This window comes from Branchiostoma lanceolatum, chromosome 17 (genome assembly GCF_035083965.1).
Source record: "Branchiostoma lanceolatum isolate klBraLanc5 chromosome 17, klBraLanc5.hap2, whole genome shotgun sequence".
Taxonomy (NCBI): Eukaryota; Metazoa; Chordata; class Leptocardii; order Amphioxiformes; family Branchiostomatidae; genus Branchiostoma; species Branchiostoma lanceolatum.
In genome coordinates, this window is record NC_089738.1 from 5,315,821 (window position 1) to 5,330,939 (window position 15,119).

Consider the following 15,119-nt stretch of genomic DNA (forward strand, 5'->3'; position numbering starts at 1 on the left):
CCCACTTGTGGATGGAGAGCATTGATCCAGCAAAAGTACTTAGCTGTTTTTTTGTTGTTTTTTTTGCCTTCAATCCGTTTACAGATATTTGTTAATGTAGTGGGGTCGTGTGGCGTAACGGCAGAGCGTTCGGCTCAGAACCAGAACCAAGTGGTCCCGGGTTCGAATCCTGTCATTTCACCGATCTTGTGCCCTTGGGGAAGGCGCTTTACACGCTTTGATTTCCTCACTCTACCCCTATGGTGTGAATGGGTACCTGACTTCGGTTGGGGAAAGTCGTATTGAGGTCACTTGGTGGCGCCGAATGGCAGTCGCCTTGACCCTTGCGAAGTAATATGTATCTGTTGCCCATGTGTATTATGTTGTTGCAAACCCTGCACCAATTCAGCACTAGAAAGGCTGCCATTGCACGGGTAATTTCTGACCAGTATAAACCATCAATATTATGTATTTCAGGACTACCTTTACTACACTGACTGGGTGGCCCGTAAGGTCCACTGTGTGAAAAAGTCTAACGGCAGGGAAGTCTTCACTGTAACTGCCAGGACCAGCGCAAGGCCTGTCGGGATAACGGTCTACAATAGCACCAATCAGATCGCACCTACAAACAGAGGTAATATCTCAAATTACTACTATCTTTCAAGGCAACCAAAGCAATATTACGGCCCAAAATATGGAAATAAAAAATGCTGAAATCTTAATGGTAATGACATTTACTAATACTATTTAGCACATTTGCGTGATAACTTCATACTTTAAGCATTTGAAAACCGCGCAAAAACCTGCTGTACGATGATTCCCATAGTTTCGCGAGCCTACAAAAACCTTACAACATGACGATTTTCGAATGGAGAGCACGACGCCGCCGTATTTTGGATCATTGACGTCGCTATACATTGAGATAGTGTTGTTTGAACTAATCATGTATAGAAATGATTAAATAAAATGACTTTCAAAATCCAATTTTCAGGCCCGAAAAATAATTGGGTTTCCTTGGAGTGGTCCATGATGACTCACTTCACCTGTCCCTTGACCTCTTTAGGGTCATTGGGGCACCATGACTAGTTTCTCCACTATCCGGCTCTTCCAACTCACTCTGTCCTCTGCTGCTCTCACTACTTCAGCTAGGCTTTAAGACCCGTTCATTCTTTCATTGTGTTCCCATCGTTTCCTCAGTCTTCCCATTATGATGAGTGCTGCTGTCTAAGCCTTTTCAGACCTTATCCTCTGCTAACTTTAACAAGAGAATGTGTATCATTAGATACATTGTATGCTGACATTTGCTACATACTGTCACAGCACTTAAGTTCACGGGAATTTAAACCCATGGCTAAGGGAAAATAGAGTGTTCACGGTGGTTTAAGTTTGCGGTTAAAGCTAGGAGGCAAGTTGTCAGAAGACAGAGCATTTTGCGGTAGTTTTTAAAGTTTGAGGTGAAGAGATCACTATGAAATCTTCGAATATAAAACCACCGCGAAACTGTCTGCATTTACAGTACTTTGCAACACCTGTATACATTGTAAAATACAATAGAAACTGGTGTGAAGGATATCGTCTTTTGTGTTATCCCTGATGTCATGTATCCATGGTAACCACAGATATCTTCTGTTACCCCCAGTGTCCTGTATCCATGGTAACCACAGTTGTGCCCACCTGTGCCTGACGACGTCCGCTGGTTATCAGTGCGCATGCGCTGATGGTTACGAACTTCAACAGGACAACCACACCTGCAGACCAGGTAAGAAAACAAACAATAGAACTATTGTCTGGTTTAATGAGTTAGCTCAAGGCATTTATGGCATATATTTTATCTATGATTCCTGAAAAATGAAAACAGTACATTGCCAGTCAAAACTGCCCTATAAGACCACTATGTGACTGATAGATCTATGTGTACAAGTAGTCACTATGAATGGATTCTTTTTGTGTCAATCGGAAAAGGTATCAAATGTGAAGGTACCACCAGAAATTTGGTCACATTGACCAGGTGGTCCTTATGTAGATGTGGTCACTTGTACAGGACTGTATTTGATTTCATGGTATAAAACGAAGTGTGTGTTTTTTTAGAAAAAAATACTGGAACAGAGTATTGTGCCACTTGTTTTTTCTAACTAATTTTCCTCACCTCCTCTCACTGTGCAGTGGAGAAGCCCGGGGACTGTCCCGACCAGAGGACCCTGTGGCCGATATGTAGTGACCAGTGCACGACGGACGGACACTGCTCACATGACCACAAATGTTGCTTCAACGGCTGTGGTCACACCTGTGCAGAACCAGGTGAAAATAAACAAAGAATTAAAGATATAAATAAAGCAGTACAGTAAAGGGGACAAAAATTTAAAGTCCAAAAGCCTCCTATACAATACCATGCTATATAAACCTCAAAGTCAAGTTTTCACTTGTTTTACATAAGTTATAGTCCAGGGCAAAAAGTTGCAAACGGTGGGAGAGCCCTGAACTATGACAGACTAAATGTGTAAAAAAGTGAGAACTTGACTTTGAGGTATATTTAGCATAGTATAGTAGGCTTGTCAATTTTACGCTTCGGTCCCTTTTAAAGATAAAAGGTTAACTGTGACGTTAAACACTCGGTTTTGTTGACTCGACAAATTGGAATAGTTGGGAAACTGAAGAATTAATTCATAACTTCTTTTTTCGTACACAGATATTGACCCTTGTAGTAGTGACCACAACCCGTGTGTGTCGGAGGCTCGGTGTGAGGACCACTTCTGGCTGGGGGCGGTGTGCATCTGTCCCGAGGGTCAGGAAGGGGACGGACGGACACAGGGGACAGGCTGCCAAGGTACAGCACAGTCATTAACTTACATCTACATATACATTTAGATACCCCTATATAGCCCCATAAGGGACAAAGTAGGGGGGGGGGGGGTCCCGGGCTAAGGCGGGCAGGCCTTCAGCCTGGCACGGTAAGACTCAACGATGGGAGCCGTCACAACCGTGCCAGGCAGGGCATTCCACTGGGGAATGGTACGGGGACGTATGAGTGTTCGTATTAGTCAGTTTTGGCGTAGATAGTTTGAAACTTGAGGTGGTGGCTCCCCCCGGGTGCGCCCCGAGCTGGTTTCAGTAAACTTTCAGTGTCTATATTAATATGGTTGTTAAAGTTTAAAGTGCAGCTTGTCAGCATATACATTTGTATGATAGGAGGGAAGAACTTTATTGTGTGAAAATTGCAACAGGTGCAATGTACTTGTCACTTCAGTAATTATAATTGTTAATAACTAACAGTACAGTAATTCATGGAACTAATCTACTTTAAAATCAACGGCTCTTGGTGGATGTCAATGTTGGCACATTGGCGCAGCATATCCGTAGTGTGTTTTTGGCACACATTTTGACAGATTAGCCAAAGTGGCTCGGTGGGCGTCACTCCACCGTCAGGGAAGGTCGTGTAAAGTGCTTTTCCCAAGGGCACAACGTCGGGGCATGGTGAGTATCAAACCCGGGACAGTAGAACAGTAAAGTCCCACTCAAATAGTGCATGCTCATACTCTGATAGTAAAAATTATGTTGATTAAATCTATTTTTTTTTTCTCCAGAACCCCGCTGTCCCGCCTTAACATCATGTACAAAGTTCTGCTCTCATGGATTTAGGCTTGATGATGAGGGATGCCCCATGTGTGAGTGCAGGGGTGAGTAAAATAATCTTTGCGCTGTTGTTCAATTTTGTAACAAAACATGCCCGTAGCCAGGATTTTGAATGGGGGGGGGGGGTTCTTTTTAATGTTTGATGGACCAGCGAGCGCCGCAGGCGCGAGCTTCCTAAGGGGGTCCGGGGGTATGCCCCCCCCCGGGAAATTTTGAAAATTGAACCTTTTGATATGGCATCTCCTGTGTTTTTGAGAGGATTTCAAAGAAAGAAATCAAAGACAAAGTTGACAAAATTTTTAGATGATTTCCATGTGTATGTTGACAGGGGAAACTATCAAATTCCTCGATATGTTAGATTGTGAGTTATGAATTATATTGATTTAAACCATCTCATGGCACAAAAATCAGTAATTGCTTATTTACATAACAATATACTTATACGGTATTTGAGGTGCCATCATGATGGAAGCTTTTAAACTCAGTGACAAAGTTTGCCATCTCAGTTTATGTTTTTGTTGCTATGATTACAGGAAGTGACAAGCCAGGCCAGTGCCCTGCACCAAACGATGATGATGATGATGACGACACTGGACCATGTTGGTGCCACTGCACGTCTGACCACCATTGCCATGGCAACCAGAAATGCTGCCGTGTGGGGTGCAGCCTGCAATGCGTGGACCCTGAGACGGATAGCGGCGGTGGAAGCAGCGAGGACGTGTGCTCCCCTGATGATCCATGCGTTGCCATGGCAACCTGTGGTGACGCTGGCTGCCAGTGTGGGCCCGGTTACCTTGGTGATGGGAGGCGGGATGGTAGTGGATGCACAGGTAACCGTGGAACTTGACTTTTTACATTTTTACCATAAAAAGATCTCCTACTCAGGTACAACTCTGTGGAATGGTTTGACACCAAACTTGAGAACGGCGCCCTCAGTTGCAACATTCAAAAATATGTTGCGACGAGTAACTGTGGACTGATTATGATTACCGAATATGACTACGGAATATTGAATGTAACGTTATCTTTGTAAATAGTTGTTTTGTCATATTTTCGGATGGTATGTTAAGAGGACCCCTGACCTCCTCCCTTGAACTCTTGAAAAACGGCCTGGGCCGATGATTGTAACATCTCAAGGTTAAATGAAGGTTGAAAAAAGTCTCCCTTAAGTTTAAGATCATTTCTACTGCCGTAGGACCGTAGGGAAATCGCTAGCTTTTGTTGTCTTAAAACTAAAGTAACTTAGAGAAACTTAAAGTATGATTTTAAATGCACCAGTATAATATAAATTTTAAGTGTACTTAACAATTCTGAATATTGACATCTTAAATTCTTTGAATCGTTTCTTTTAGATATTTTTCAACAATGTTTAGATTTTTCATTTAATTTCAATGAGCAGCCTTTCACAAAAAGTATGCAACTTACAAGCCATGTAAACTTGTAAACAGTGATTAAAAAATGTGTAACTTTTATGACTATTTAAGTCATTATTTGTTATCACAGAAAAAATATGTTGCAACAATCTGTAGACTTTTCCTTCCATTTCAATAAGCCGCTTTCTTGCTATTTTCCACAGACATAAATGAGTGTACTGATGATGCAACAATTTGTGATGACAATGCCATCTGTACCAACACAAATGGGTCGTACCAATGCACCTGTAGGGACGGCTTTGCGGGCAATGGAATCACCTGCTCAGGTACAGAGTATTACAAATGACAGTGCAAGAATGCCACCTAGCGTATAGAATATGCATTGCAGCTGCTGTTTGAGTCTATTTGATACAGTAACTGCTTGTAATGGCATATTAGCGTAACAGTGAACACTTATGAGTGATATGAATAGAAAAAGTGTACGAAAACTATTGACCCACAGTATTTCAAGGATACAGTTTTACTGTATGGCAAAGGACAATGTGTTCAGGGACAAGCGATGATACAAGTTGTCATGTTCTGTAAACGCCTTTAAGTTCGCAGTGATTTGAGTTTGCTGTAAGAAGAAAATGGAGTGCTTGCGGTGGTTTAAAGCTCACGATAGCACAATAATCACATACTTTACGGTAATGATAACACCGATGGTTTTAAGTTTGTGGTGAAGGAGTCATTGCTAAAATCACAAACATAAAGCCACCGCGAATATTCCATTTACAGTAACATGCTACCATCATTATTTCCTGTTACAGATGTTGATGAGTGTTTAGATGGGTCGGCAGACTGCAATGACCACGCCCACTGTCATAACCAGCCTGGGTCTTATTACTGCACATGCGCAGCTGGGTATGAAGGAGATGGCAGGACATGTGAAGGTGGGAAATGATCATGAACCATTGAAGAGTTTTTTGGTATAATTGTGGTTTCAGCAAAAGCAAAGATTGACAGAACAGAAGTCAACTTTATTCTGCTATCAAAAAAAGATCACTTACAGTTTTTTTGTTTCTTTCAAATCATGTCCTTCATTGATTGAATTCTTGTCCCATATATGTTATAGAAATCAATAAAAATTGTTCAGGATTGCATTTTATCATTTTTTTTTTGTTTCAAAACTTTTAACAGGTCAATTGTGTGGTGAAAAATACATCACACATATTATTAAGCTTTTCAATAGGTGACCAAGGATAAATTACTTCATCCGCAATTAGTCATTAATTTATTGCCATGTTCATTCAAAAATAAAAAATTTCCTGCTTCCTGTTGCGTAGATACTGACGGTTGTTTGGAGGGTATCTGTGTACCAGAGGCTGTGTGTACGGATGTGCCTGCCCCAGGGGTGGGGGCTGTGTGCACCTGCCCCCCGGGGATGGACGGAGATGGCAGACAGGACGGAACAGCTTGTACTGGTATGTGCAAGAGATCAATTGATAATTGAGTGAATATTAGTATAAAAATTCTAAGTTTGTTCACATACAGTGAATCCGATGTTTGTTAACGAGATAAAGGTTAGATATCAAGGTAATGAGATTCACAATAGAAAAGTTACAGAAGCAACTGAATAAGTTTTATCAGACGTTTCAGACAACAACAAAATGTAACTTACAAAAGACAACAGATGCTGTCTGAAATATCTGACCGCTTACGCAACTTCTGCTGCTTCTTAATGTTATGAGTATCTTTTGTATTGAATAACATAATGATATTTGTTTATATTTTTACACAATTTCATGCTGTGCGGTTTAATTTTTCTTTCACAAACTTCTGCAAACATAGCATCACAGTTCTTCTCAAGGAGAATTTCAATAGACATATTCTAGACAATGGTTTTCTATGGACTGCTGCTATCACTGTTTTACAGAGACGGATGGCTGTGGTAGAGAGTGGAGCCCATGTGTGGACGACGCCTGGTGTGAGGATGTGCCTGCCCCAGGGGTGGGGGCTGTGTGCCACTGTCCCCCTGGGTCTGAGGGGGACGGGAGAAGGGAGGGGTCTGGTTGTTCAGGTAGAGCAATGTTATCCTTGTCTCGAGATTTTGAAGCCATGTTTGGTTAATATATTAAATTCATGACAAATAGTCAGGCTGCAGGAATGTCCATAATTTCTTTTTAGAAAATATAACTTTCTGATATGAGCCTGAAAAATTCCATGACCTCCACTTCAACTTTTGACCTTTATTGATTTTACCTTGGAACGGCTAAGATTTGAGTTAACAATGATTTTGCTTTGACATATCGAATTTTACTTGTTCTACTGAATGTAGTCCACTTTTGTCTCCTGACTGACTGAATGTAACATATCTTGACCTGTACATGGAAATCAGTGTTTACAAGTTGAAGGTGCAACCCAGCGGTCTCCTGCTGAAAAAAATGAATACTGTAAATGCAGAAATATTCACGGTGGTTTTAAGTTCGCGGTGAAGTATTTTTGTTCAATACTGTAGCAGTATGAGACTATAGCGCTGCAACAAACTTAATACCACCTCGAACACCAAATTTTCGCCTTAGCGTGAAATAAAAACCATGCGAACTTAAATGCAGTAGTCTTAAAAGCTGGTACAGATTGTTGGTTTTACCTTCTCAAAGTATATGTCTTATATAATATAATTCAAGAGTCCACAATTGTTTGTTGTCATCCTTTTGCAGACCTAAGCGTCTGCAGTTCTGCACACAACCCTTGTGCGGCAAATGCCACCTGTGACGACCAGGTGAGCCCACCTGTGTGCACCTGTCCACCTGGCTGGCAAGGAGATGGCAGGAGAGATGGCTTCGGTTGTGAAGGTGAGGCCAAATGCTACATCTGCATGTCATATAGCTCTACTTATAAATCTACAGAATAGATGAATGAAACTAAAGGATAGTGTTATATTTCCTTTCATAGTGCATTGCCATGCACGACTGAAAGGCTTAACAGGGTTTGCTTAGTGGAATTATTTGTTCTTTTATATCTTGGAAAAATGGGTGCCCCAGGGCAGCTTACTAGGCCCTCTTATATATCAATAAATGGCTTTCCTAAATGCTGACCACTGTAACTGACAATACTTTACCAACTTTCTACGAGTAAGGTTTTCAATTTTTCACAATGTACCATTAATCAAGCACGTAAATATGTTGTCAGATGCTCTGTACAAAATCAGGAACTTTATTGTTGAATTGTCATACAGGACTTATTGAAGAGTTAAATGAGAAGTCAAGCCATTCACTAGTTATAGACAATTGCGTTTGTATCTAGTTAAGCCGCTTTTATACCTACAATTGTATTTTGTACCCTGTTCTTTTATGTATGTTATTTGCAATTAGCCTTCGGGCAGGAATTTGCAATAAACTTATTATTATATTGATGTGAAAGAATTAACTTTGCATAATCAACATTGAAATAGTTGGGACTTACCCAAAGTTTTGACGGACTCATGGACCTGACTACTAACATTTGTGACATGATGTTTAGTCGTTCCTAATGTCTTTTATCAACTCAGATGTACTTTCATGCTAAGAAAACAGTTTTATATCTTTTGTTGTCAGACATTGATGAGTGTGCAGATGACACCGCCATGTGTGAACAGACCTGCACTAACGCACCTGGCAGCTTCAGCTGCGCATGTCAACAAGGGTTTATGCTAAACGATGATGGCCGCACCTGCCAGGATGTGGACGAGTGCACTGTGGACAACGGGGGGTGTAGGCACCTTTGTGAGAACGAGTACGGGAGCTTCTACTGTGAATGCAGGGATGGTTTCCGGCTGGGAAGTGACAGGAAGTCATGCCAAGGTACGGGAAATCTACAGTCAGCCATTTGAAAAACTCTTTCAGAACCAAGGAGAGATGCTTTTTGGTAAATGGTAATTTTCTGATCAAACAAAAACGTCAGAAAGCTATAAATAGAGCATAATATTTTGGACTATCTGGGCATCTGTTTGTATCTGAATCACATTTAGAGGATTTCTCTATGTATTTCTGGAGATGAAAATGAGTAACACTTTCAGCACCAAGGAGAGATGCTTTTTGATAAATTGTACTTTGCTAATCAAACAAAAAAATCTCACAAAGCTATAAACAGAGCAGAACATGTACTATTTGAATAACGTTGTCTATATTAATCTTTTCACGTCAAAGTCTTTCTTGGTGCAGAGGGTGATGCACATCTTTGTCTCAATAGCCCTTGAGCCACACAACTCTGTGCAATCACTACAGCAGGGGGCTAGTCCACTTGTAGTGGTATATGTTCAACTACCACACTGTTTCCCAAATGCTGAGGGACTAATTAGTATGATTGTACAATTTTAAAGTCTTTGCTATTGCTCAACTTGGGATGAAACCCATAGCCTACCGTATGCAAGGCAAACACTCTACCCGCCAGGCCATTGTACTGGTTCACCGATGTATATCTGAATCCTGACAACTCTAACCAACTATATTTCCGTAGATATAAATGAGTGCCATGAGGACCACTCCTGTAGCCAGGTGTGTAACAACACGGCCGGGTCCTACTTCTGCTCCTGTTGGGAAGGGTTCATCCTGGCTGAGGACGGGTGGACTTGTAGAGGTGAGCTAAACAGTATAAATATAAAGTATGGTATTCTCCAAGCAGAGGTTTTCGGGGTGGAGGGGCTAGGGCAGATGTTAAAAATCAAAGTCACTCCTAGCCCCACGATCGAAAAATCTGCTTTGAGAACACAACGTAGTAGTATACATTTCTCGAGCTGAAGATATTTTTGGTTCGAAAGGCTGATTACTGTACTTTGAAGATGTTACATGCTGTCAGCCATCACAGATTAATCCCTGTTGTATTCTTCAATTGAGTTGCCTTCTGTGGTACCACAGAGAAGAGTCATTGTACCTGAAAACTTAGTTGATTGATATGCCTTTGTCAGCTCTTTTTATCAAAGGGGTTGATACAAAACATTATCCTTTTGAAAACAAGATTTGTCATGAATAAAAGGTTAATGACGTACAGTTGTATGTACGATGTGTACATGTGGTTTATATTTGAGTGTAATGCTATTTTGACAGGTACAGTTAGGTGGTTTTGAATGACTAATACAAGATTTAGATTAATCATATGTGAAAAACCGGTCCCATGTCTACTAGACTTTTAAATATGGATGACTTAGCATGATTAAATCGCGCTATAGTGGCCGGCCTAACATGTGCCCCCCGCACCAATCAAAGCCCTAGACAGTAGAATTTGCGTTACACAGATTATGAATGACTACTTGACTAGTGTAAAATACCTTTCTGTTCCTTCTCAGCGGAGAACCCGTGTGCAGACGAGACAGCGGCAGGCTGTGATGAGATGAACGGTTGGTGCAGGAGTGTAGAGGGACAGGCCGTGTGTGGCTGTAACAGTGGGTTTATACTCACTCAGGATGGGAGAACATGTCAAGGTTAATACACATTTGTATACCTTTATTTAAAGTAAAAAATTATTTTTGGTTGATATTTTTGCCATTTGTATTCGCCACTGATAAGTCACTGTTAGTTCTTTTTGTTACTTACGTTCTCATGATTCTGTTGATGTAGACTTTTCATGTTAATTTGTCAACTTTAGTTCTGTTTAATTTCAATATTTTGTAATCTTAGGTTGATATTGATTTTGTTATATTTATTTGCCAATGAGGCTGCCATTACTATTATTTTGGATATTACTTATATTTACAAGTAGTCCATTTCTGTTTTCACCTTTACTTATTGTTTTGGATCCGTGGCTTATGTTCATTTTCCTGGACTTTGATTTTCTCTTGTTTGTATTATGTGATTTTTGTGAAATGCTAAAAAAAAAATATATACCTTTGTCTTGTGCCATGTTCCGAAACATCGTATGTAAACATACATTCAAAGATGAAAGATGTCAAATGGAACTCTGAAACGTCTGGCACTTCTCAATTTGTAATCCAATTGTACGGATTGACTTGAAATATTATCATTGCCTTCGTGATAACTAGTTTGTCTTAGTTCGTGTTTAGTGTCTACATAAACTAGTTATAAAGATATATGTTGAATTGTCTTAATTTTCAACGGGTCAAACCTGTCTTACTCCACTGTAAATGTCTTTAAATTTGCAGTGATTTCATTTCGCGGTAAGGTGGAAAACGGAGTGTTCGCAGTGGTTTTGAGTTCATGGTTGAAACAAGTTGCGGTGGTTTTAACTTTGCGATGAAGATGTCACTACAAAAATTGAACAAACATTAAGCCACTGCTAAAATGTTAACAGTTACAGTCGTGTACTAGTCATACTGCCTGTGTTTTTCAGAGAGGGACATGTATAATGTTATATACATTTGAAAAATTCAATACAAAGTTATCTTTGCATACTTGACATTATGATAACATTGTTTTCCAAATTCTGACAGATATTGACGAGTGTGCTGATGACAACAGTTGCCATGGCAATGCCACCTGCATCAACTTCCCCGGCTCCTACAGCTGCAGCTGTGATGATGGTTACCAAGGCGATGGAAACACCTGCTCTGGTTGGTCAATACTGTTGCAAGTGTCAAATAAATTTGCATGGCACTGTATCAATGTACTTAAATCAAGTACTTCACACTTGGTATCAATTGGTTTTATTCAAGTACCAATTGGCACATTTTACAATATATCAAAGTAGAATTTTTCTTGAACTTTCCTGAAATGCCTCCATTATATTCTGAATGTCTTTAATTGAAATATGTATATGATTTAGTACAATATGTCCTAAAGGAGGGCTAATATAGTATATAGTATTGTATAGTATAGTATAGTATAGTATAGTATAATATAGTATAAAATAGTATAGTGTAGTATAGAGTGATAGAATACGAGCGATGGCCATGGTGTTATGGTGACCCAGTGACAGTAAAAAGCAAAATATGGATTTACATGTTAGTTAATGATTTGTTCTGCTTATTTGAATAGTAATTAAGAATATTGATTAGTATTCTAATCTGCCTACCAGTTGTCGAATACCCGGATGCAAGCAAAAATAGCGATCACTCATATAGCACACAATGGAATAATTGAAATTGTATAGAATAGAATAGAACAAAATTCATGATGACTATGTTGATGCAGATATGAATGAGTGTGCAGAAGACCAGTACATCTGTGACCCCCTGAGATCCACCTGTGTGAACCTTCCCGGGTCGTACCACTGTGACTGTCTGCCAGGGTTTGTGTTAGGAGATGGAGATATCTGTCAAGGTACTCATCAGTGCTTTTCCATTATAGATAACGCCATCGTCCATCATCGCCAGAATTAGAACCAGCCATTTCCAATATAGAATTTCATCATCATCTTTGTGTATAAAATATTCATATATACAATATCATATACGATGTATAGGCATTATAGAAATTTCAAAGGGCAACAAAAGTATTTGATAGGAATGTGTCTTTTACGCATTAATAAAAAAGAGGATTTAGCTATTGCTAGTCTTTGTCCATATCATTTCTCATTATAATAAATATGGCACTTTTTATTAAAACCTAAACATATCAAGTGAAACATAATCCACTGTTAAGGACAGGTATGGTTGAAAAAAAAAACTAAATGAATAGAAAGTGTTTTGGAAAATCCGTGTTTTCCTGATGCATATTTGTCATATGTGCAAAAATTGATATCAGTATTTTGTGTTCTCCTGACAGATATTGATGAGTGTATGTCTGACACTCACGGCTGTGACCAGAATGCAGAATGTGAGGACACAGAGGGAAGTTATGTGTGTCGGTGTTCTGTAGGGTACACTGGAGATGGGACCACTTGTACAGGTCAGTCAGTCAGGTCATAGGTCAAGTGATTAAAGGTCAAAGGCCATAAGTCAAGCTTTAGTTAGGGCGAGGTAAAGGGAAGATGAATAGTTTCATTAATTGCTTTTAATAGTTCACAATTACTTGTATTCTTTAGTAGCAAAATGTGTGCAATAACTTACTAGCTAATGTCCTTTTCAGGACCAAGGACAGATACATTCTGATACTTAGTTTTTCCTTCAAAATTGTACCAGCCAGATAAAATATGTTATAAGAATAGCATACCAAGCATTTTATGTTCGGAGTATGTAAAATTGATTACGGTGACAGCAATAGAGTATTATGAAAATGCCTTGTATGATTAGTTGCAAGATATGTGCTATAATGATCACATAAGAATTATGTAAGTGATTATTATAATAAGAAGAATGTGTTTGGTTCTCATTGATACAATAGAATGCTACAGATAACAACTTTGATTCAATGATATGGTTTTGTGTTATTATTTCTGTTTAGTTATCTATATAATGTTATGTTGTATGATTTGTTCTTGACCTCTGATTTCTTATCAAATTATGTACATATGTTTCAATTTCTGTATTGTTCTTTATGTACATTTTGTCCTATGTTCTCCGAGCTCCCTTGGAAATCAACAATTTCTATTGTTGAAGGGGCTACCCAAATGTTGTTAAAGGCATCCAGAGCATTTCATAAGGCTTGAAAACTGGAAATATTCTATGCAGACATGCAGTCACTCTTTCATTGGTCAAACAGCTAATTGTGATGGACAGTCAGTATCAGTCTATTAGGGCTTGCATTTTCTATCAGTTCTCACCACACAGTGGCATCGTATCTTTGCTCCTTTAATGTTGATATGTAATGGTATTACAATAGTGTTATTGAAACTTACTATGTGTAGGAATAACTAAAAATTGAAGTTTTTTTATTCAGGTTACAATCCTCAAAAAATGCTCAGGATGCCTTTAAGATTGAATAAGTTTAAAAAAAAAAACTTTTGCGTTATACAGATATTGATAGCTGTAGTGATGACCACAACCCTTGTGTGGATGAGGCCACCTGTGGGGACATCCCTGCCCCAGGGGTGGGGGCTGTGTGCACCTGTCCCCCAGGGAGGGATGGGAACGGGTATGTGGATGGGGAAGGATGTAGAGGTATGTTTTATTATTTGCATTTATTCATCAAAACAGACGAGAGATTGAAAATAATTGAAAGAAAACTAATAACTGATTATCATATTAAATCTCAAAATAAGACTACATGTACTTGAAGCTTTGCCATTATTTTTAGTTTTCAGAAAAATTTCCCTTCACAAGTAAGCTCGTTTTGAACATTTTTCTCTACTCAAACTACTGACGAATTCATTTTTGATGTAAAAACATATAACCTCCATTAACATTAATTTGCCAGGTTACATAAATCGGCAACTTTGAAAAACACTGTGTTTGAGAGATCTCTAGTGTAGCACCCCCCTAGATATGCACAGTTAGATATACAGGAGGGCATTATACTGGGGGATGTTGGGTTGGAGATCAGTTTGGACATGTCTTTTCAGGGCGGCGGAATTATGTACCTCGGTGGAATTATGTTAGTTAATGTTACAGCATATTCATATTTCATTGTGATATTACAGTGGTGCCCCAGTGCAGTCCAGGTGTAACCCCCTGTGTTCCTGAAGCTCGTTGTACGGAACCCCCCACCCCTGGGGGGCAAACTTCCTGTGGCTGCCCCATTGGCTGGGTGGGGGATGGGAGAGCAGACGGACAAGGATGTCAGGGTTTGTATACCTTTTTTGTTGGTAGCACATTCACTTGCATTTTATATCAAAATGGTAATGCAAAAGGCCTGCATTTTAAAATGAATTATGATTTTACAGTAAATGCTTTCCTTTAATGTTTTCCCCATGGTCATAAGAATATCAATGGGAAATATAATATCATTACTAATCTTTATATATTCCTCACTTTGAAATGCTTGGTCTGCAATTCTTAGTACAATTTTGAAGGACAATCAACGGTATGTACATGTATCAAAAGATACCTGTCCTTGGTGCTAAAATGGACATCAGCTAAGTTGCTTTGCTTTTCCTCACAGGTGATGGATAGAAGTACTGTAAATGTATTCAAGTTGGAATGGTTTTTATTTCGTAGTAGGGAGAAAACAGAGTGTTCGCAGTGGTTTCAACTTCGCGTTTGAAACAATAGTAGCGTCACAGTCATAGGTGTGCAGAAAATTTCGCGGTGGTTTTAAGTTCGTGCTGAAAGTTCACCGGGAAAACTGCAAACATAAAACCACCGCGAACATTTCTGTATTTTAGTAGATTATTCATAGTTGCAAAAGT

The 15,119-nt window shown here is 39.4% G+C and overlaps 1 protein-coding gene across 1 annotated transcript; it reads left to right on the forward strand.

Moving 5' to 3' along the window:
* The first annotated feature begins 11 nt into the window (after positions 1–11).
* On the forward strand, positions 12–14,883 carry LOC136423323 (fibrillin-2-like). Its single transcript, XM_066411448.1, has 21 exons — positions 12–35; positions 457–613; positions 1,619–1,738; positions 2,143–2,277; positions 2,666–2,803; positions 3,561–3,653; positions 4,143–4,439; positions 5,186–5,308; positions 5,792–5,914; positions 6,308–6,445; positions 6,898–7,041; positions 7,682–7,816; positions 8,558–8,803; positions 9,459–9,578; positions 10,285–10,419; positions 11,386–11,505; positions 12,086–12,214; positions 12,659–12,781; positions 13,789–13,932; positions 14,412–14,555; positions 14,873–14,883. Exons 1-21 carry the CDS (start codon positions 12–14, stop codon positions 14,881–14,883), a joined length of 2,799 nt encoding a protein of 932 aa, XP_066267545.1.
* The last annotated feature ends 236 nt before the right edge of the window (positions 14,884–15,119 follow it).